The 22603-nt window shown below is 43.0% G+C and overlaps 3 protein-coding genes across 6 annotated transcripts; 2 read left to right on the top strand and 1 right to left on the bottom strand.

Annotated features, from left to right (window-relative positions):
- Positions 1–5717: 5717 nt before the first annotated feature.
- dazap2 (DAZ associated protein 2) lies at positions 5718–7801 on the bottom strand. The gene is made up of 4 exons (NM_001078634.1): positions 7684–7801; positions 6655–6773; positions 6301–6549; positions 5718–5902 (listed from the first exon to the last, which is right to left on the bottom strand). The coding sequence occupies exons 1-4, from the start codon at positions 7694–7696 to the stop codon at positions 5774–5776; spliced, it is 510 nt and encodes a 169-aa protein (NP_001072102.1). The 5' UTR covers positions 7697–7801; the 3' UTR covers positions 5718–5773.
- Positions 7781–15132, top strand: pou6f1 (POU class 6 homeobox 1). Of its 2 annotated transcripts, XM_011602706.2 has the most exons (12): positions 7810–7912; positions 8407–8843; positions 9728–9806; positions 10570–10915; positions 10990–11123; positions 11264–11489; positions 11619–11842; positions 11924–12052; positions 12130–12363; positions 12451–12586; positions 12684–12852; positions 13203–15132. In XM_011602706.2, exons 3-12 carry the CDS (start codon positions 9753–9755, stop codon positions 13549–13551), a joined length of 2001 nt encoding a protein of 666 aa, XP_011601008.2. In that variant the 5' UTR covers positions 7810–7912; positions 8407–8843; positions 9728–9752; the 3' UTR covers positions 13552–15132. The 2 variants fall into 2 exon arrangements, with proteins under 2 accessions (XP_029689121.1, XP_011601008.2); XM_029833261.1 differs by lacking the exon at positions 8407–8843 and having other exon boundaries at positions 7781–7912; positions 11264–11842.
- A 159-nt stretch (positions 15133–15291) lies between these two features.
- tfcp2 (transcription factor CP2) lies at positions 15292–22464 on the top strand. 3 transcript variants are annotated; one of them, XM_029834073.1, is made up of 17 exons: positions 15292–15358; positions 15940–16142; positions 17006–17157; positions 17443–17519; positions 17613–17718; positions 17825–17931; positions 18125–18277; positions 18370–18480; positions 18679–18767; positions 18868–18916; positions 19049–19186; positions 19733–19826; positions 20346–20436; positions 20516–20622; positions 21042–21184; positions 21280–21331; positions 21446–22464. In XM_029834073.1, the coding sequence occupies exons 2-17, from the start codon at positions 16021–16023 to the stop codon at positions 21481–21483; spliced, it is 1629 nt and encodes a 542-aa protein (XP_029689933.1). In that variant the 5' UTR covers positions 15292–15358; positions 15940–16020; the 3' UTR covers positions 21484–22464. The 3 variants fall into 3 exon arrangements, with proteins under 3 accessions (XP_029689933.1, XP_011601006.1, XP_003963509.1); XM_011602704.2 differs by having other exon boundaries at positions 15295–15636; XM_003963460.3 differs by lacking the exon at positions 19049–19186 and having other exon boundaries at positions 15295–15636.
- The last annotated feature ends 139 nt before the right edge of the window (positions 22465–22603 follow it).

Raw genomic sequence — 22603 nt, 5'->3', positions numbered from 1 at the left:
AACTGTTTTAAACTTGCTAGATCATTACTTGAATTCTTTATTATAGTAAAACATGTTTTTTCCCCCCTTTCTTCTGGATTATTCAAAGGTCTGTTTCAAGAAATTCTGGAATAAGCCTACTAAATACAGGACTTTAACTTATTGGGGACTTAATTATATTCAGAGTATAAATATTTACATGTACTTTAGATCTATAAACACCATTTTCGACTAAAATTTTATTAGTCAAACTATTACTTGAAAAGCGTTTAGATGTTTCAATTTATTGTCACCAAGCTTTTTTCGATCTGGAGTGATGCGTCGCATTTAGAGACGATCTTTGACAGGGACGCGAAGGGCGGGGCTGAAATTGAGCGCGTGCACTCCATGACTCATGTGTGCCGACGGGAGCGAAAGTTTAGCTAAAGTTACCGCAGACGCTGTTAAACGCGCTCCGAAGAGGGAAAGAAAGGGACCGCAAACGATTTAAAATCCAAAGTAAGTGGTAAATGCTTCTTTCAGTCGCATCGAAGTCATTGCGTGACAATTTTAGCACCGCACAGCCGGGTTTTGAAGCGATTCACCGCGTCCAGGTGAACTCGGGAGCTAAACCGTCAGCGGCTGCAAAGAGTTTATGTGTAAAAGTCCCAGTAAAATGTTGCTTTTTTAAAAAAAAAAAACATGTGGTCCTTATAGATCAGGCTGCTAACAAGCTGGCTGAAGCCACGTTTGTAGATAGGTGTCTTTGCTGGTAAGAACGTGTTTGATCAACAGGAGAAGACAAAGAAAGCCCGTGGGAGGAAAGGGTTAATCCCGCAGCTGCGGCCGGGCCGTCGCATGCGGAAATCGCAGATATCTGATTGTTTGTGTTTGTTTCCCGCAGATAAACGCGAGCAACACAAGCGGCCGTGACCATGAACAGTGAGTCCACTTCCTTTGGCACGCTTTTCAACCAGTGCGTAGTTAAACACAATGAATCTGCATCGTACCGGAGGTAACCTGTGTGCTTCCATCACCTATTTCTGCTCATTTTTCTCTGCTGTTCAAAAACACATCAATAACGCCAGATCTGAGATGAATGTGTTGCATTATAGTGGATTCAGGAACAAATCCCAGGTTGAGGAATTTTATTTTCCTGAGCCTTTTCACAATCCGATTACTGTGTCACAACACCTAAAATGCCCCCCCCCCCCCCCCCCCGCTCCGGGCAGCAGGTCTGCTCTGGAGGAGTTTGACATTTGTAACATGCCTTCTATCTGACAGATTCTGGCAGCGTCCCCCCGACAACGCCGTCCCTTCACACCGCCGCCAATGCCACGGAAGGTTGGTGTGTTTTGCTCTCGAGCCGAGCTGGAGGATCCAAAGTTTGGTCCCCCGGCCTTTAATGCTGTTCTTTCGTCAAAGCGTGTCTCTTCTTTATTTTCAGTCGCCTCAGAAACGACCCTTTCAACAACGCTTCATACGCACAAGGCCACCATCATTGAGGGTAACTTTAATTTATGTTGCCGTTCAAACTGATTTTCTTACTTCTGTAAACAACCAAACAACCTTGTTCTTTCTCTCAGCAGTGACAACAGCCGCCCCCCCCCGCCGTAGACTCTGCGGTGATCGCAGGTGAAAGCCCAGTAAAGTTCCCTTCCCGGACGTTTCCTGAAGTCACAAATCCCGGCTTGTCCTTGAAATTCTCCGTCTTATCTTCCCAGTGGTCATTGCCGTCATTGTGCTGACGTTGGTGGTTCTGGCCTTCCTGCTCTACCGGTATCTGTGCCACAACAAAGGCGCCTACAGGACAACGGGGGAGCTGGCGCCGGGAGAGGACCCCGATGAGGACGACGCGACCCAGAACGCCAGCGGGAAGAAGGAATACTTCATATGAACCGAGCTGAGCGGGTCTACGGAAGAACTCAAGAACCAGGAATGTTTTTTTTTTTTACTCCCCACCCTCTGTGTTCGAGGAGGGGGGGGGCTACTTCCTGCACACCGGATGGAGGGAAAAGTCTTTAAAACAACAGAAGCGTTAAGTTAAACACCAAAGAACTTGTTAGAGGCAGAGAGCGTCAACATTGATGGAGGTGGAACAGGTGTGTCTGACCAGCCTGGGGCCCGGAGCAGCTGGTGGGGAGTTAAAATGTCACCGACACACAGCCAGTAAATAATCTGCACAAGTGTTACGTTAGCTGGGCCTCGGCACTATTTATGTTTCTGGGTTTGTCCTTTGCTGTTCGGGAGGCCGTTTCATTCTGGGATGCTTTATATCCGTCTGGTTGTGAGGAGTGGCTTCTTTTTACGATTGCTTTTAAAATCCCGGCTGAAGCCCAGGAACGCTGTTGGGGGGGGGGGGCCTTTGATCCCCAAGCATACCTGCCCTTTGTTTAGCATTGTGTCTGTACCTTACCTTAGTGGCAGCTACAGGTACTCACCTGTACGTGAACACGTTCACCTGCGTAACCTGCAACGCCGAAGCTTCCTACCTGATCTCATAAAATATATAAAAACCCAGCTGGATCCATCCGCTCCTTCCTTCGGCAGCACCCCCGATAGTCTGGAATCATAGTCCGTCACCGTCCGCCTCCGTCCCACTCGAATACCATCATCCCCTTTTTTTTAAAAACTTTCTTTTACATCGTGAGCGGCTGAAGTTTATTTGTATTTGACTTCCCTATTTGTGATAAATAAGGAAGACAATAAAAGCTGTTTTTGGACCAGTTTACATCGGTTCTGTTTTTAATATGCATTTTGGCATCACAGTTCATTATACAGTGAATTAAAGTGTTTTAAATGTATTACATGTTCTTACACGGGCCAGTATAAACCTAGATAATTCAACAGTGCCGAGCTGAATCCCACTATGGAGCGTTTCAGTTTTGTCGTGTAAGTGATATATATGTGTGTATATATATATATATAAAAAAATCCAGATATAGTATTGAGGTGTGGTTTAAAAAAAAATGTTGCATTGTTGGCATAAGTTGAGTCGACTTTATGAAGTTGACTTGTGACAAACTCCCAATGTATTATTTGAATATCAATCTCAGCTAATCTCTAAAATGAGTAAAGAGTAATAAAGAGGAAAAAACATTAAAACTACATAACCAAAACACCACAGATCGATGGATCTTACATCACACACAGGTTATATATCCACAAGAATAAACAGCGTTTCAAATTTCCAAAATAACCTTTATTCTAAACTTACAGTTTAAATTTTAAGTTTAGTATAAAAAAGTTAAGTGCACCTAAGTTCTTAATTTTCCTCAAAGTGTTCCATCGTCAACACTCGTCTCCTTAAGTAATCTTAAAAGATAGAACGTGTACTAAAGCTTCATCACATCACCTCAGCACATCTATTTTTTCTCTTTTTTTTTTTTCCAAAACAAAACATCAAGAGAATCCCTGATCTAAAAATGTCCATCATCCTTCAAAGGGAAATCCATTTGCTGGTTGTGGTTGGCATAGCATCTACTCATCAACGCTTGTGTTGCCGGGACAAAGCCGCAGTTCCGCTTCCTTACAATCGGAGCACAATAAAACAAAAAAAAGGATGAAAAAGAAAACGCATGAATTGTATATCGAAAGCTTTGACAGCTGTGGTCTCCGCACGGACAAAGCCCGTAGAATGGAGGTGAGCGGCGGCCGAAGGAGGTCGGGCACGCGAGCGGGCGACGCTCCCAGACAGCCGCTCCTTCTGCCCCCCCCCGGGGGTTAAAACGCTGACGGGGGCGTTTGTTCCGTGGAGCCCACAGCTGTTAAAACTCGGCGCGATGTGTCGGACACCCAGTGACACGCTGATACCAGACAACAGTGAAGAACAGCTACCGGATAAACGTTTATGGCACAGCGACTTTTGAAAATATGCACGCTTGCACAATAAAGTAAAAAAAAAAAGGAAAAAAAAGTTGTACACCAGCATTAAAAAAATTACTTGTTATCCTGACTAGTGTATCTAGGCTACAAAACAAAGAGCACATCTTTGATGTTGCTTTCATCTTAGACTTGATGGATTTTTACAATTCCAAAATGGTGAAAAGTCTCACAGTTTTTTTTGTAAAAAGTCATGAAAACACACAGATACACACGCGCATGCGCACACGCACACACACACAGTAGCCCCGTATCTGCAACCAACTCAGATGTGCTAAGCAGTGCATCTCAGATAAAAGTGTTTAATCTTTACGTAGCAAAGGTGCAAAACTATGCATCGTTTTGAAGAAGTAAACCACGTTAGCGAGCATGCTGTTGAGCTACAGACCACGTCAGAACTGCACATTCAGTGATATGTTTTCTTTTAAATTGTGACTTTGAAGAACAAAAAATAAAAGAATCCAGTCACAACCAAACAGAAGTGCATTGAAGACCAAATCTTTGGTACAACCAGCTCATTGGTTATACAAATAAAATGTTATAGAGCTAAAGATGGAGGTCAGTCAGAGGCAGAAAAGTCAACAGACATGAACGTTTCCTCATCCTTTGACGGCCGGCTACAGACTAGATGATTCCCACGGAGGACGCGTACTCAAACGGCCCCTTTAAGGAGTTCGGATTTCACTTCAAAGCTCCAGATCTCATCAATCTAAAACAAGGATTTCGAGGAGTCAAACGTCTCCCGCCTGCGTCCCTCCGCGCTTTCTAAATCATCTAGTACGCAGCCCGAGCGAGGGCGCCAACGAATAAATACCAACCGATTCTGCGAGGAAACGCAAAAGAAACGAACGTCAGTTGTGTAAATGTCACAAACATCGAGTGAAAGAACTCTGGGTATCCGACGGTGACACAGAGGAGAGGAGACAAAAGAAAAAGCTGAAATGTTACACCAACCACCCCTTTTCTTCCGTTTATCTGTTTGGATTGACTTGAAATTTCTTTCCTTTAAGTTTACTGAAGTTACTTAACTTTAAATTAGGGCTATTCCTGGTGCTCTTCAGCACTCGACTAAGATCATCTACAGGTCGCCCAACAAGGTACAGTAAACCACTTAATATTGCATGAACACTTTTGTTGGATTATTCGTTTAAGTTTATTCATTTAATTCATAGGTGACTTATATATGACAAACTTTTACAGTTCACTGTGTAACAAGTTTGCTGTGTTTTTTTTTTTTATTTGAATACTGTGCAAAGGACAAGACAATTCTAACTAAACGCATCCAGGATGCTTATTCTCTTTTTTTTTTTGAGTGTATAGTCAGTATTTCTCATAATTATTATACTGGTATTTACACAGAAGTATTACACATCCATGAATTAACTACACTAAAACTTTTCAGAACAGACAGGTGGAGACTCGTTTGTTGCGTCGTCGCTGAATCTTTGTAATCGCGACGTACTTTCACCATAAAGCAGCTAGACGATGGAACGCGGGGCGGGTATCTGAAGGCTTCATGTACAACAGTTTAAGAGTTAGAAACGAACATCCGGATGCTCATTCTGATCCTTTCTGTTTTATTATCAAGGGGGGAAAAAAACGCAGAGTAAGCAGAGGAAGCCTGAACTGGAATGACTAAAAGAGGCTGATCCAATAAGGAAATATAGAATGTTTCTATGACCTAACAGTTTAATGTGTCCACATTTTTCAATTGACCTAGAGGTCTGAAGTGGAGTACTGTACCTTTCAGGAGGGCTCTAAAATATTACATTCCATTAGGTGATATCAGTATTGTGGCATGGCCAAGCAGCCTGTAGAGAGAGGCCTATGGGATGGGTGAGCGGGGGGGGGGGGGGGGGGGGGGGGGGACTAAGGGGTATCATTTGGGACAGGAAGAAGGTTTGGGCATGAAGGAGAAGTGGAGGACTCTCTGTTACCAGATGGTATACCCTCCACTGGAGCCACCAGTGAACCAGTTACTCTTGCGCTGCGCCATTACAACGTTGGCGCCCTGCATGGCAGCCAGCTGAGCAGCGTTGGGGGGGTGTCCAGGAGGTGGAGGCTACAACAGAGAAGAGATAACAGAGAACTGAGCTTTCAGGTGGAGTTATGTGACCCTGGTGCCCTGTTTTATCTTAAAAGGAAGTGGAATCATAAGCCGAGATGAACATTCAGCTCGGTTTTCTGATGCTCAAATGTGAACGTAAATACTAAAATCAATATAAACCCTGTTTTTCTGACTGACTTTTGTCAGAATTCCGAGGTCGCTGCGCCCCTCTTTGTTGAGTCAGCCTTCGATGTCAGGGCTTTAATTTGTTTTAACGTAGCTACAATTCATTTACAACAGGAAAGGCAGTAGCACATCATACAAATGCTAGTAAAAAAATGTATCAGTTACTTTTAAGCAAATGAAAATGCGTGTGTGTGTGTGTGTGTTGTAGTTCCTAGCTGGATACTCACTGGGATATTAACGCCGCTGCCTGCTGTGAAGCGAGCACCAGCATCAAAGCCACCATCCACCATCACCGTGGAGCCAGGAGGGTACACAGCTCCCATGTGATAGTAAGCCATGGGTACATTCTGACCCACGGGGCCAACAGACATGTGTGGCTGCATGGGCATGTACACCTGAGCACCAGGATATGGAGAGGACATCTGAGGCAGCTGGCCAGGCACCTGAGGTGGAAGCACATATCTGGGCTGGTATATCTGCAGACAGGAGCACAGGTTTTAAGGTTTACACGCTGTGAGGACTGTTGCTATGGCAGGGTGTATACATGGGTGTATCTGTGTATTCATGGATGCAACAGTCACCTCAGAATATGCAGGGGGTGTGTCTGTGTATGGAGGTGCCTGAGGAGACATTTGCATAGCAGGAGGGTATACAGGTGCAGTGCTCTGCGGAGGGTAGACGGCCTGCTGTGGATAGGAACCTGGAAAACAGAAAATGGGTCATTTTATTTTTAAATAATCTGCAATAAATGAGTAATGTTTACTGTTGATAGCAGAGAGTGATGTTTTAGCAGTAAAAAATAAGGAATGCGGTGGTATTCGATTTTTTTTTTTTAAAGGATCTAGCATTTCAGATGAATAGGTTTCCTGGTTTATTGTTATTTTACATAAAATTAAATGCACTGATGTTTGTCAAAGGCAGGATTTTGGAATGCCCAGGCTAAAGAGAAGCACATCCAGCTTATTAACATCTGAACGAGTCTGATCACCCTACACATGAGTAAAAAATAAGAAATGATAAAACCCCATTGATTTCTAACTAAAAAAAAATACTGAACGTGTTTGGAGAGGGCCACGCTTAATCTGACCCATTTCAATTATTTAGCACATAATGACACAAATGAAACACGTTAAGATGGTGATAAAACACTAGTGTCAAAAATGGTGCATTACTGGTGTTTTAATTTAAGCATTTCTCTTTGTTAGGTTCGTCATTATTTTCCATTTAACACGCGAGTAGTTCTGATTATTTTGAAAATAATAACCACCTTTCCGGCTAAATGCTACAGCTGCAGCTTAACTTTTCTGGAAACGGGCTTGCGGACTTCAAAACAATCGAAACCAAAACAATTAAAATGTGTCCCCGTCGCAAAATACCTCTGCGTAAATACAGCTCGCTGAAAAATGCATCCAAACCGAAGGTTTTTGCTACATCGCGGGGAGTTTTCGCGTTAGGGGCGATTTGCACGGACTCCACCGTGGACATCCGTTAATTGTGCTGTAACATTACGTAGCTAACCCAAACCTGGAGTCCGCTTCGGCGGACCAAACGTCGGCATCTTTGAGCAAATAGCTCACAGCTGACTCTACGCGGAGTGTGTGAAGACAAACCTTTGTTGTTCATGCTTGTGGATCGATGCGGATACTGAGTTAAATCAGAAAAACGGGACCTTCGTATGTTGCCACGGCCTTAAAACAGGTTACGACTCTGACAATCACTCACTTCCTTGTTTTTCAGCTTCTTGTTGTTGTGGAAGTGGTGACGTCACCGCTCTCGATCTGTGGTTTCGGACTCGACCGAAGCGATTTGGGCGAGAGCGCCCCCAGTGGCGGAAATCAGGTACTGTTCAAAAGCCAGGGCCAACTACGGCCAAATAAATAGTTTAAAGTCGAGGTCAGACACTTTTTTAGGGTAAATACTTATTAGACACACACTACATCAAGACAAAATGTCCACGGTGACAATATAAATCGTGAAAAACAATTCTTAAAGCATTATTCTAATTTATCCACACTGACCCCAAACAACAGAATATTCTTTTAATTCGTACAGGCACATATATAACTATTATCTAAAATGTAGGACACCCTCTACTGTCTATACAACTAAATTATAGATAACACTGCATTTTGTCAGATTTATGTGGGTTTTTTTTTAGTTTCTGCAATGGGAAAAAACACACTTCATTAAAAAACAGTAATATGAGTATCTGTATGATCACTTATATGAATTCATTGGTTGGGAAAAATAAGATGATTTCGTTCAAGCGTCTATTTCTGCATATGCTTTCGGTCTAAAGTGGCTTTTGTTTAATCATTTGGTTTGATTTGCAGTGCTGGCGCACAGATTCACGCCTCGCCGCTCGTATTTGTGCCGCGTCCCCTTTAAGAGAACCATGGCACCTCTCAAGCCGAGGCAGACATTTTTCCATGCAAGATTTTTTCTTGCATAAATTATGTTCATGACGTAGTGCAAAAGGCCAAATTTGTGGCATTTCCCCCGACTTTTTGGCTCAAATGGGATTTTGTGAGACACGTCAAGGATTTCTGCTCATCTGAACTGTCACAGAAAGGACATCGTCATTAAATATTTAGAAAGCGGACATCCTAAAATTGCAAGCCTCCTTATCAATGCAAATACCTCTTTTGTGTGCAGTCTCAGCGCCAGTCTGCGAGCTGAGATGAATTTTTAATTATGCGTGACTGAAATAAACAGTGACAAGGACCCTTGTAAGAGCGGGGATTACAGAAAATAAGCTGCATTTTACGCGGTAAGTTGAATACAACAACCGGAATTTGCTCTTCGCGCATAGCAGCGAAATGAGAGGAAATGAGTTTTGGTTAATATGCAATGCTCGTAATTAGCATAATTTATATATTTATGATAAAGAGAAGGAAATACATAATACTCGATCTCTGGGCACTGGTTGGGGTGATTTCTGTCGCACGGACTTGGTGGTTGGTGCTTGTCTGCAAAAGTAGCCCGAGCGGCGAGACTTTTATTGGGCAGGATGGGGGTGGGGAGCCCATCAACACCCGCTGAAGTTTTGACAGATCCTCGTTTCTAACGGGCCAGTGCAACAGGGAATCAAAACACCACGGACCGTGTTATTTAATCTGTTATTTATCAGTTGAACACGTCACGTCTGGGATCAGCGTCCTTCATCACGATCCCTGCGGTTCAAGCCCAGCACACCGTGGCCTGCTCGCAGGCCCCTGCAAACAGTCTGGACCCGCAATGACAGAAATGCGGGAGTGAAGGAAACAAAACACAACAGTTGTCTGCGTGTGTGGATCTGCTTTAACCGACATTTAACCCCTGCTGTACTGGTGGTGACCTCTGGGGTTCTCAGATAAGAGGGGGAGAATTTAAAAAACAGTTGAAAGGGCACTTTTGTGTGCTGGAACTGCCTGAAAGAACATTTTATGCTCTGTCCTGTGGGCTGGGACACCCAGGATGGAGGTGTAGTATGTTGTCAAAAAGGGCACTTTAGTCTTCAGTAGAGACACTTGATTTAAGATTGTTCGGTCACGCTGAGGTGTGACTACACTCAACTCACATCAAGAATATTATTTATTCCTTCATCACTGATTAAATTCCAAAATGTAACCTTTCGCCCCATTTTTATCCTATGATTTTAATTTCTTTACCCAGAATGTATAGAAGAGTGCTCTGAGACATGAACTCCCAGGATCTCCCCACCAAGGATGGCCCACTTACTGTCAATGAGCAGGTACCAGTCAGTTTTCTCTTCCAGCTAAAATCCCAGAGGTTTGCTCCTGTCGCCGTTCACGCTCTCGCATCCCTCCTTTTGCAACAAAAGTCTTCCACAAAAGCACACTGAGTTCAGCGCCAGCTTTTTGATCGCATCACATATTAATTCCTGCTGCCTGATGCTTCTGATGTGCGTTTTTATTTAAACTGCTTACATTCTGCTTAAGTATCTCGAAGCCATGCTGTCCATGCACGGGAAAGCCTGTGAGCCTGAGCCACCTCACTGCTCCGGTGCACCCGTGCGCTTCTAATTCATGTCATTTTTTTGGATTTATTTTAATTTCCTTTTCTTTTGGGTGTTGCTTGTCGGAGTGTTTGTGTCCTAACATGTGCTTGGCCTCTCTTGTTTTCTTTAGCCATTCTCTGTCTGACTGCAGAAGTCATTTTTCAGCCATTTAAATCCTGCACGTTGGCAAAGACATCCAGGTATGCATCCTCCTCTCTACTTGTCTTGTCTGCATGCTGGCCTCCAGTCCTGGTGGGTTTGCCGCATCACCTGTAGGTCTTTCATCACTGTTTGACATTAGCCTGGTACCAGATCAGCTGTGAGAATGTTAAAATAACACACATGTACATTAATATACAGTAGCGCTGATTATTCATCCAGCTACTGTGAATTGTAGAGCCCTAAACAACAGAGTGACGATGGATCGACCATGTTTCCAGAAAAGAGATCCTTTGCGTTCGAGTCATCTCAGCATTTTCCCACATGTGCTCTGCAGGTCATTGTGATGTCTGGCCAGGAGACGATACGGGTGCTGGAGGTGGAGGTCGACGCTCCGCCGAGCCAGAGGGATAAAGCTACAACACTGCACAGAGAGACCGAGACAATGGATCGGCCTCTACCGCCATCCGAAGACCCTCAAGTAGAGCCACCGTGGAGGACGGTCATACTTGCCGATCGTCAGTGGAATGGATGGAAAGAAGTGGATGCACCTGTCCCATCATCAGCACCCGATGGGAAGAGCGAAGGTAATGCCAGAGAGGAAGAGGCTCGGCTCACGGATCAACCCGCCGTTGGTGGCGCACAGATTGGAAATCCCATGTCCCAGAGCCCTGGAAAGGAAGGTAAATGCTCAGCTAAAATGTGTGGCCATCATCCATTCCGATGTCAATTAAAAACCAACGGTGCCTTTCTGCAGGGCCAGGCACACAGCTGGTGGCGTCAGAAGCCTCAGTCCCTGACCTCCACACACTGACACCTGCTGTTCCTGTTAGCGTGTCGCTGCCCCAGCCCCAGACCACTCTACCCATCACCATACAGGGCTGTCCTCAGGTGCCACACCTTCAGATTTGTGATTATATATGTATATAAAACTTATATTCTGCTCTTTTTTTTATTTCAAAGTCTTTGGACAGTATCATATTTTCTTTTTATTTAGTGCCATATGCTAGTATTTCTTCGTGTTACACCAGGTGCTGTCTCAGGAGAGTTTGGCCACTCTCATGACTGGCATGATGGCCCAGACAGGATCCTTAGGCCAGCCCTTACTCATCCCCCTCAGCGTTCCAGGCCCAATTGGTGGTCAAGGTGGAGTGGCTCTTCTCACCTTGCCAACAACCAGTTTAGCTTCTCTTCCTGGGTTTGCAGCCACTAATGTGGCCGGAAACCTCCTCAAACTGCCCTTCGCAGGCTTGCAAGGTAACAAACAGCTGCAGCTTTATCAGCATTCTCAGCACTACATCGGTCAACTCTTCAGTATCAATTATTCTTTGAAAGAAGCTAACTTGTACAGCTTTTATTTTATTCTGTTATTCTATATTAACTTAGCTGCAACAGTGCAGACAATGCTCCAGCCACAAGCAGCTTCCATACAGCCGCTGCAGGCAGCCACGCAACAGGTGACCTCTCAGCCATCACAGGTGACCGCTTCCCAGGTCACCGCCGCTCAGGCGGCTGCGGCCCAGCCGACCACCGTCGCCACTTCTGTTTCTCCGCCCAACATTTCTGTGGCGGCCCTCCAGACGGCGGGACTCTCCATCAATCCTGCCATTGTGAGATGCCGTCTGTCTGTCCTGCTGGCCTTTTAATGTGATTTTGTTTTCTCTAAGCACACGCCGTTGTTTGTTGCTCAGTTCAGTGCTGCTTCCTTGGGAGCTCAGCCCCAGTTTCTCAGTTCCCTCACCTCCACTCCCATCATCACTGGTGCAATGTCCAACATGGCTGGCATCACCAGTCAGATCATCACAAATGCCCAGGGACAGGCAAGTCCCTTGAAATGACATTTAATTTATGTTATAATATGTGCACCACTATGAAAATAATCTGTATTTCTCCACAGGTAATAGGGACGCTCCCACTGTTGGTTAACCCCGCCTCTCTAGGTGGCGGGGCTGCAACGCCGACTCTTCCCCTCCACGGTCTTCAGGTCCAGGCCGTCACCCCTCAGCTGCTCTTCAACGCCCAGGGTCAGATCGTTGGCACGCTGGGCAACGGCTCTGCCGCAGTCGCAACTTCTGCCGCGGTCCCGCCAAAAGCTGCCGCATCATCAGCACTTTCCAAACCAAGCGCACAGGTAGACCAGCAGCTGTATATGTGTCATTATTTCTGACGCGTTTATGTGACAGTGGGCTATTTTTATCGGTGCTGTGTACGTTCCCAGTCTTTGGTTTCATCTGCGACGCCGTCTCCAGTCGTCATCGCCCCGCAGCCGTCTGTACTGAAGACGTCCCCCACGCTGTCCTCTGCTGTGCCCATCGCCTGTGGTGACGCGGCAAAAGTGGGCCAGCTTGTCAGCAGTGTGTACACCCGTTTCCAAACTCGCTTACGTGCATGTTTATTTATTTATTTTTTTAAATAGGTGAGTATTTTAAACCAGCTTCTCCTCTGCTGTAGAACCTCAGCAGGGAGCCGGCGGCGAAGACGGTATTAATCTGGAGGAAATCCGAGAGTTTGCCAAGAATTTCAAGATCCGGCGGCTGTCCTTGGGGCTTACACAGACACAAGTAGGCCAGGCCCTCACTGCCACCGAGGGTCCGGCCTACAGCCAGTCTGCCATTTGCAGGTGAGTCCTGCTCTTGTTGCCCCGAAATGGAGAATACTTCATGAGTCTAATAAATTCTTACTCATAGGAGATTGAAGGAACCCAGAGGCTGATCCCAGAGCAAGCAGCATCATGAACAAGTGTCAGGAAAAACCTTTTAGCAGGAAGACACCCCAGGCAGCAGCAGGCTGAGAATATATGACATCCTGTTGAGCATTAGCATAGGTATATTATCAGCTGTAGCTATGGAATTACTAACTGCAAGCGAACATACAGTAGATAAAGGTTCAGAGTACATCGAGGTAAATGCTGTAAAAAAATGAATAAAACTGATCGGATATCACAAAACTGAAATGCATCTTATGTGGCAGGTTTGAGAAGCTGGACATTACCCCCAAGAGTGCTCAGAAGCTGAAGCCAGTGTTGGAGAAATGGCTGGCTGAAGCCGAACACTGGAACCAGAAGGGCCAGCAGAACCTGATGGAGTTCGTTGGCGGGGAACCCTCCAAAAAACGCAAGCGGCGTACTAGTTTCACCCCACAGGCCATAGAGGTCCTGAACTCCTACTTCAAGAAGAACGCTTTGCCCACAGGACAGGAAATCACAGAAATTGCCCGAGAGCTGAACTATGACAGGGAGGTGGTTCGAGTGTGGTTCTGCAACAGGCGACAGACGTTGAAAAACACGAGCAAAATCAACGTGTTCCAGGCGCAGCAGTGAAAGAATCCCACCAGATGCTTTCGCCTTGTGGCCGGTTGAATTTTCAGTGCAGCAGCACAGTTTCAGATCCAGGTTTAATGGAAAAAATGTGTGTGGACTGTTTGAGAAAGTCTAGGGAATTCTGAATATTACTTACTGTATTTTAAGTCTATACTGTCACTCATCTGTGTGGTCAGTACCCAAACAAAAGTGCATGGTCATTTTATCAGTAATGATAATAAATAAAACACTAGTAATGCAATAATAACATTTTATAAAAGGTGTTTGAGAGAACATCTAAATTATCTGAAGCTGCAATTCTCTAATTCATTTTTGGCGTATTGGCTGACAGGTTCAAGTTTAAATAACTGCTAAATGCTTTTGTTACATTAAGTTCTCCTTTAGCTGATATAGGCATAGAAATATGCACATGAAAAATACTGTAATCGCCTTCTGGATGAAGGCAAAACCTTATTTTCATAAGAAATTGTTGTCTAAGAAACACCAAAACTGAACTTGCTATCAATGGACATTTTACTGTAACAATATTTTGACAATCACACTTAATGATAATCAGAAACACTACTTTTAGGGAATATTTGGCTTCGATATTCCAAGCGTGTGGGTGATAAATGTGCCACGTTGCCATGGTGAGGGGTCTCTCGTGATATTACACAGACAACAGTTTCCTATTAAAAATTAAGGCGTTGTTTTTTGCTATCGTTTGTGGTGCTACAGCTGTAAACTGTAAAGGTTTTTTTAAATTATTATTTGAGTTTGACAGTTGTACCCTCTGTGTTGTCGTCACTATTCTCTGAGAATATTAAGCATTTCTTTTTGATTAACCTCTGTGACTGTTGCTAAAATGGCTCGAATCTACAAAAGCGAACTTGTACTGACCTTTTAGTTTTATTACTTTAAGATAGATCTTTTTAAATACATTTAATAATTCTAATGTCTGGAAGTGTTTGCATGTGCAGTATGACGTTATTACATTTCTATTGAAATAACGTGGCAGTTCTTTCTATCTTTGAGAGTTCTTTGCACTTTAGTGAGGAAACAAAAAGTTTACATGGTCTTAATGCATGTTGCAAGACATGATTGTGAGAGATTTTATTTCTATGTTTTGTGTTCATGTTATGTTCTATGTCTCATAAATCAAAAGGCTTTACTACATTTAAAACGTAGCAGTACTGGTAATTTGCTATTATCAACTTGACAAGCAGCAAGCATTGAAATAATGAAACTTTTTGTGGAACTTTAATGTACAAATGGTTAAATATGACATGAGTATGAGTTCATTATTTGAGTTTGTGTATCATACAATGCATTTTATGACCCAGTTAAAAATGTCTCTATATGATTATTGCAGTAGACATACAGAACAATTATTAACCTGGAAACACCATTCCTGTTTAGGACAGTAAACATTATTTGATATAACAAGTTATAAACTTAACAAAATGAACATGATAAAATATAATGAGTATTAATTTGACTCAAAAAGGAAAGCACATGGTATTTACTGGCTTATGGGGAAAAAGTTGATGATTTTGTCATTTTCTATGAGATAATACAAATAAATCGCATCTTTACTAATTACCCCTGTTATATCTCATATTCTGAATATTTTATAAAGCTTTCTAAACACCTTGATGCCATACATTTCTTGTTGATTTAATTTACCCTGGACGCCACTAATCGCCCCCTCTTGCGTTTCCTGTCCTTTCCGCTAGGGGCGATCATGAGCCTCAACACACTTTGCTGGCTTGGAAAAATATGAGGAACAAGAAAATATAACGGCAGCTCCTTTCCTTAGCGAAGCTAGGTAAACAAACAAAAGCAATGGACAATATGACATAAGTTCAAATGTTTGACATTCTTTGCCAACTGTCATAGTTCATATGTAAGTTTCAGAAGCAAATTATCAAAGTGAATCGGTCACAGCTGTTGCACAGAAGGCGCATCATCGGACTTAGTAAAGCTATGTAGTTAGCTTGTAGTATTTAGCTTGACATGTTTATTTTAGAACAGGAGTGAAGGAGCGCGACATGATGGCATGACACTGTCGCGTTGCTAACGAGTAGCCCCGCTTTTAGTGAAAAGGTACGTCTTCTCTTTTGTCTGGATTTTGGTATCTTTCCATTTCTAATTCCCCTGAAACTGTGCTACGCAGCGGGGAATATTTAGAGGCAGAAGCTGATTAGTTGCGCAAAAATCTGATTCTTTTAACGCCACCGCCCCGAGCTCTGTATTTAAATAATGCTCTGCTGTTAACATTTATGAGATCTACTTTAAATGTCTCGAATAATTATATATTTCCCTTCACTTCTTGCCAAAAATTCCCGACGTGAAGTGCAGGTGGCATTCAGTGATAACGCTGTTTACCAAGTGTGCTCCATTCCCCAGGTCAAGATTGGACGATTTGGGAATACAGGTTAAACAGGGCTTAAACGGACCCCCACGCCATCAGAGCCTCTCATCGTCACCATGGCGTGGGCTCTAAAGTTACCCCTCACTGATGAAGTGATTGAGTCTGGACTGGCCCAGGACTTCGATGCCAGCCTGTCGGGTATAGGTCAGGAGCTCGGTGCTGGGGCTTACAGCATGAGGTAGTACCACGATTTATTCCTTAACAACATGTACAACAAATGTAAATTAAAGGCTACTCAGATTACACAGGATCTTTTAAGTTTTGATCTTCATAAAATGTTTAAATAGTTGTATCAGCTGCTCAATCGCTACTATGGTGGCCGAGATGGACAAAACACAACTGCAAAGCAGGCAACAACCCCAAATCTGAGAGGAGAACAAATCAGAAAACACTACAACATTAACTCAAAGTGGAAAAGATAGGTACCTTTGGTGATTGGAGGAACTGTCCTGACTGGTTTTACAGGTGGACAAATACGTCAACGTTGGTGATTAGCGTTTAATGCGGGAAATACTTATGAAGTGATAGTTTATATGATTTGTGGTTGTGTTTTCTGCTGTGTGGCTGTGTTTTGCCATTTATGGTGGTGATTTGCCCCGTCGGCCACTCTAACCTACCATTTCATAGTGCTTTCTAGCTTAACCATTATTTTTATATTGACTTATTTGTTCTGTATGTTTTCTCAGAGATTTTGTACACAAGTCAATCTTTTTAAAAAGATTGCAGCCTTTTGTGGCTGCCTGAGTAAACTATTGAATAGCTCAGACCATGTTCTGGCTGAAATTCTTCAGTTGAAAGGAGCAATGAGATCCTGAGTGGATACTCTGGCATTTATTGCTGTTCCCATAGCAACCCCAATATGAAGCGCAAAGCTGGGAGACAGCATGACCGATTATTGTTGGATGTTTGATGATAATGGGTGTTGTTAGTCTGTTTGACTTATTTTTATCATGAGTTTGAAGGTAAGGCATTGTGGGTAATCTGGGTCCACCGTGTTAATGTCAGTACATGTGATATATGTGTCTGTCTTCTTTCCTCCAGTGATGTTCTTGCCCTTCCCATCTTCAAGCAGGAGGAGTCCAGCCTGCCTTCAGAAAATGAGAATATGATCCTTCCCTTTCAGTATGTTCTGTGTGCACCTACCTCGCCTGCTGTTAAACTGCATGATGAAACACTCACCTACCTCAACCAAGGTCAGCATCACTGTGCTCAGGAGTGCATTTATGTTGGTAAAAAGTGAACAGCAGCTGAAAATAAGAATAATTGATTGGCAAGTGATCTATTTTTTATACCTCTTGTTCTTGTATTGTTTGTGTTCAAGTGTCCAACCATGTCTGACGTAACAAGTTTGTATTTGCTGCTTGGATTAAAGCAACTCAACCTCATAGAATCCACAGACTCCACTGCAAACATTTCATGTTGGAATGAGGTTCTTTGCATCCAGTGAACTACACTGTCTGAGTATTTTACGGTTGCAGGTCAGTCCTATGAAATTAGAATGCTCGACAATCGGAAAATTGGGGAACTTCCGGAAATCACTGGTAAAATGGTGAAGGTAAGACCTGCGCATACAGTTCGCATTTGCATCCATAAATGTGGTGCGAGCACCTGCCAAGACTATCTCCAAATGAATTCCTCTAAATTTCAGAGCATTATCCGTGTGGTGTTTCACGACAGACGACTCCAGTACACAGAACATCAGCAGCTGGAAGGCTGGCGCTGGAACAGGCCCGGGGATCGCATCCTTGATTTGGGTGAGTGCAGAACCCTTCGAATGAATTCACTTTTAGATGAAGCATTTTTAACTAAGACCTCTTTGTCCCGAACTCTACCAACCTGTTTTATGCTGATTTCTTTCAGATATCCCCATGTCTGTGGGTATAATTGACCCCAGAGCTAACCCCACACAGCTTAACACTGTTGAGTTCCTTTGGGATCCTTCAAAAAGAACCTCAGTTTTTATCCAGGTAGCGTCATGGATAACATTTCCTCTCATTCACTTTCTCAGATGGTTTCTTTCAGTCACTGTCATACAAATAAACATGAAGAAATAATAACCTGGAAGGAGACTTTCACCAAGCATAAAACCTTCCTTTGCTTCAAAGACAAGTTTGTTTTAGGAATCGGCCCATTTTTGTTTCCGTTCTTTTACATTTGTAGGTCCACTGTATCAGCACAGAATTCACTATGCGGAAGCACGGAGGAGAAAAAGGTGTACCGTTCCGCGTCCAGATTGACACTTTTAAGGAGAACGAGAATGAGGAGTACACAGAACACCTTCACTCTGCTTCCTGTCAGATCAAAGTCTTCAAGGTGAAGGATGACAGGAAACATGAATATCATGAAACATTGAGGATTTATGCTCATCGCTTTAAATAACCCGGCAATGATGTGATGGGATTCAGCCTAAAGGCGCAGACAGAAAACAGAAAACAGATCGGGAGAAGATGGAGAAGAGGGCGCCGCAGGAAAAGGAAAAGTACCAGCCCTCATATGAAACCACGATCTTGACAGAGGTCAGTTTATCGGGGATGACGTCAAAGGTCAAATTCTGGATTCGGGAGAAGAAGCTCTATAAATAATAACATTTGAACATCATTAATTAATGTCTGATTTTCTCTTGGCAGCAGTCCAAAACAAAATACATGTGACAAATTGATGTTTAAATAGCATCTGCTGAAAGGGGTATTAAATGTAATCTTGCTCTGCTGCAGTGCTCTCCCTGGCCAGAAGCCACTTATGTCAACAATTCCCCATCTCCTGGTTTTAACAACACGCACAACAGCTTCCCAGTCTCCGAAGGGTAAAAGTGATTGATTTTAATGATACCTTAATGCAATAATAAAGCATGCCTAGCTGGTTTTGAGTATTCTTCCATTGACACATTCTTTGTTTCACCCTAGAAATGGATCACCAAACCACCAGCCTGAGCCTGTTGTTCAGGTTATAGATGTGAGTAGCTTTCCTGCCTTCTGCATTTACTGCCAGGCCTGGTTCTGCCTCGCTGAACCATCACATATTAATATTCACAAATGTACAGCTGACATCTGGCGGGTAAACATCTGCCCCCTGTTTGATTCTCAGCGGAGGCACTTTGAGAACATGAGCGTAAACAGGAATGAGTCTAATCTGTCTCGAGATGTGAGACTCAATAAAGCAGAAATTCAAGGTCACCCTGAAGACTCTGGAACAGTTTTCAACCCTGTACTTATTCAGAAAATGGTTTGTATTTTTTAACCTTGGAACATTTGTGCAGACATAACACCTGATTTTTTTTGTGGTTTACATAAATTCCTAAAAATGAAGGATGGGCATTTTATCAAATTCCCATGCATGAACTAGAGCGGGAGCCTCGCTGAGGCCCCAAATCAATGCTAATTTCCCTGTCTAACAAATCTATCAGTTACGTTTTTGCTTCTGTTACAAATCACTTCTAGATCTTTTGTTGCATGTTTAATCCCATCTCTGTTAACATGCTTTCATTACATGCATCAGTTTCTTTCTCCAATCATGATTACAGCAGATCAGCAAGTATAATTTTCACATCTTCTTTCAATTCAAATCAGAATTAAATGACACTTTTCTGTAAACAGTCAAAGCGTGATCCATGTGTAATCTTTGTTTTTGTAAGATGAGAGCCATGACTTTGTAACAGATCTGCCTTTTCTTTGTGTCTTTTAGTTCAGGACGCGTGCCGCAACGCTGTTCAATTGACCTGTGAACCCGTTTATCATGAGTGTTTCATTCTGAGTATCGTTTTGTCTTCAGAATTTGTTACCCTCTGCAACACCTCAAGACGCACAACAGTGGCTTTTAAGAAACCGCTTCTCACCCTTCTGTCGGCTCTTCACAAACTTCTCAGGTAAAAGTTCGAATACCCTTCACCTCTCCCCTCCTTTTGTTTTAGTTTAGTTCAAGAATGAATATACAGCCAGTAGATTAAAGACAAGGATACAATATAAAAACCTACCAGTGTCTCAGAAAGTGACAAACGATGTTAAATACACAAGTTGGGATATGCGTAGCTGAAATAAAAGAAAATTTATATATAAATCTGCAGTCTCTTGGAAAACATTTGCTTCATAATGAAAGTTTAGATGCTCGCACACACAAAAAAGACACCTGCAATAAAAATCTGTAAACCTGCACAGAACCTCACAGTTTACTTTTATCAATCCCAGTTGGCTTGAAAATATGTGCAAACTCAACTTTAGCCTTTAATATTTCAGTTTAAGTAGAATTAAATGCGACGTGTGCGCACAGTTGAGCCCCAAGATGTCTTTTTTATAGTTGTTTTCAGTTTTTTCTGAAGTTTTACTGCGCGGTAGATCGAAGGTCCCCGTGGCTACGCGCTCATATCGCGACTGCTCGTGTGCACTAGGGGCAGACTTGTTGAAGCTGACCAGGGAGGATGTCATACAGATCTGTGGGCCCGCTGATGGTATAAGACTCTTCAATGCACTGAAGGGACGGTGGGTCTACTCACCAGTAAACTGCTTTGCTTCGGTTCCGGTTGTAGACTTGCTGTTTCACTTTGATTGTTCTTCTCAGGGTGGTCCGTCCCAGGTTGACCATCTACGTCTGCCAGGAGTCTCAGCAGACCCGAGAGCAGCAGGTGAAACACGAAAACGGAGATGCTGCCATCAACACCTTCTTTGGTTAGTAGCCCACAGGCAGTACACGTTTGACTGAACAACATGCGCAGAACAGTCCGATCATCACATGTAAAGTGGAATAAAATGTTTATACTTCCCCAAAATACCAGTAAATATGTGCCCAGCAGCATGATTTAATCAGATCATTTTGGAGGTGAGTGACACCTTTAGACTCGGGTAACAGACCATTTCCTGGAAAATAAGGAGAACTAGAGTTCACCAACTCTCCAATAAATGTAGATATAAACTGCCATTAAAAGATTATTTTCCATACTTAAGAGGATCCTTGGCGTGTTGCATTCTCTGCTAAAGTAAATAGAAGAGTAAATAGAAACAAAGCAGATGCGCTCAGAAGTCAGAGCTGGAAGTGAGTGTTAAACTTTATGATAGCAAATCTGTTTTTGTTCCTTTTATTCCTGCAGTGTATCACGCCATTTACCTGGAGGAGCCCACAGCTGCTGAGCTGACGGAGAAGTTGGCTCAGCTCTTTAACATCTCGCCCATACAGATTAGCCAGATCTTCAAACAGGGTCCGACTGGCATTCACGTTCTGGTCAGTGACGAGGTAAGATCAGGTTTTTCACATGATTACATGAATCTCATAACGGATGCTAACGAGCAGCTTTGTTTCTAATATAAACATATTCTTTATTTGAACAGATGATTCAGAACTTCCAGGACGAAGTATGTTTTGTATTGGACACAATGAAAGGTATTTGAGCGGCACCAACAAATGAGGATGAAATCTGTTTCTATATTTAACAAAGAGCCTTTGCGAACTTCATCATCAGAGGTTTATTTTTAACACCATTTTTCCCCCTTTCAGATGACACAAACGATGGCTACCACATCATCCTGAAGTGAGCAGGGCGGTAAAGGAGAAGGTTGCTGTCGTCTTTAGATCCGATTGAGTCAGCCCCTGTCGTGCTTCGTTCTCCTCCTTGGAAATGCCCCCAAGAAACCAAACTAGAGTGGAGGAGGACCCTGAGCCTGTAATGCCCGGCCTTTGGCCCTACTATACCTTACTGTCTTATGTCCGATGGACTCATGGTGATGCAACAGGCCCGTTTGCACCCTGCCATCTCCTATAAATGCTTACGTTTTCCTCTGTCGATCTCATGGGAGAGGGCAGGGACACTACAGCTGCTCTCTGTGTATCAGCCTGCTCAGCATCTGGTGTGCCAAAGCCCGTTTGTCATTTGATAAAAACTATTTCAACCTTAGTTTTGTATTTTGGTCTGCATTGCATCGTGACTTGTCCTTTTTGTATGTCAATGTCCTCTTGGATCAGAACTTAAGATTGGTTGTGTAGCAGCTAACACCTTGAAGTTAAACATACAGGAGGCATCAGAATCAGCACTGCAATGGAGCCCTCGATAATCGGCTGTTCTCCTTAACATCTGACAGTTTTACACCTAACAAGTGTTTCAATGGTATGGACTGGTATGTTGGTTTTTTCCTCCCAATTGCCTTTTGTTTAGTTTTTCTACTTAGTGTAGAACATAAACTGACACTTATATTGATGATGCTTGAATGGTGATCACCAGCATTGTACTTCTTTTCAATTTTTCATGTTTTTTTTTATGAATTCGCCATTTGTTGTAAATAGACGATTGTTTTAAATGTTATCCACCCCCCCCAAAAAAGGAAAAAAAATCATGTTTTTAAATATACTTAAATATCAAACTTGATTTCTAAATATTGATGCGTTGAATGGGCACACCAGAGTTGCATGTAAGAGATGTTTGTTCCTACCATTGTACTACTTACATAAAAATATTTTGACATTTTAAATGCCCATCTTTACCCCATCTCATCAACATTAATAAAATAATTAACTTCTTCCATTTGTTTCTTTTATTGTCTGCTAAACAGGGACAAACTGTGTCTTCAATTGGTCACACTGCTAGAGGAATTGGCTTGAATGTTCCCTAATTTTTAATGGCTGCTCGGTATGTTGCAGAAAACAAAGGAGTCATTATGA

The sequence above is a fragment of the Takifugu rubripes genome, chromosome 3, assembly GCF_901000725.2.
Source record: "Takifugu rubripes chromosome 3, fTakRub1.2, whole genome shotgun sequence".
Classification (NCBI taxonomy): domain Eukaryota; kingdom Metazoa; phylum Chordata; class Actinopteri; order Tetraodontiformes; family Tetraodontidae; genus Takifugu; species Takifugu rubripes.
This window is presented reverse-complemented; position numbering and strand designations above follow the sequence as displayed.

Bases quoted from the DNA above. Each gene is read 5' to 3' on its own strand.
- dazap2 (NM_001078634.1), bottom strand. The intron at 6,550-6,654 runs GTGACTGTTGCA...TCCTGTCTGCAG, and splicing joins CACCCCCTGCATATTCTGAG to ATATACCAGCCCAGATATGT. The intron at 5,903-6,300 runs GTGAGTATCCAG...TCTCTGTTGTAG, and splicing joins GCAGCGGCGTTAATATCCCA to CCTCCACCTCCTGGACACCC.
- pou6f1 (XM_029833261.1), top strand. From the start codon at position 9,753: ATGAACTCCCAGGATCTCCCCACCAAGGATGGCCCACTTACTGTCAAT. The intron at 12,364-12,450 runs GTAGACCAGCAG...GTACGTTCCCAG, and splicing joins TTTCCAAACCAAGCGCACAG to TCTTTGGTTTCATCTGCGAC. The intron at 12,587-12,683 runs GTGTGTACACCC...CCTCTGCTGTAG, and splicing joins AGTGGGCCAGCTTGTCAGCA to AACCTCAGCAGGGAGCCGGC.
- tfcp2 (XM_029834073.1), top strand. From the start codon at position 16,021: ATGGCGTGGGCTCTAAAGTTACCCCTCACTGATGAAGTGATTGAGTCT. The intron at 17,932-18,124 runs GTAGCGTCATGG...TTACATTTGTAG, and splicing joins GAACCTCAGTTTTTATCCAG to GTCCACTGTATCAGCACAGA. The intron at 18,278-18,369 runs GTGAAGGATGAC...GATGGGATTCAG, and splicing joins GTCAGATCAAAGTCTTCAAG to CCTAAAGGCGCAGACAGAAA.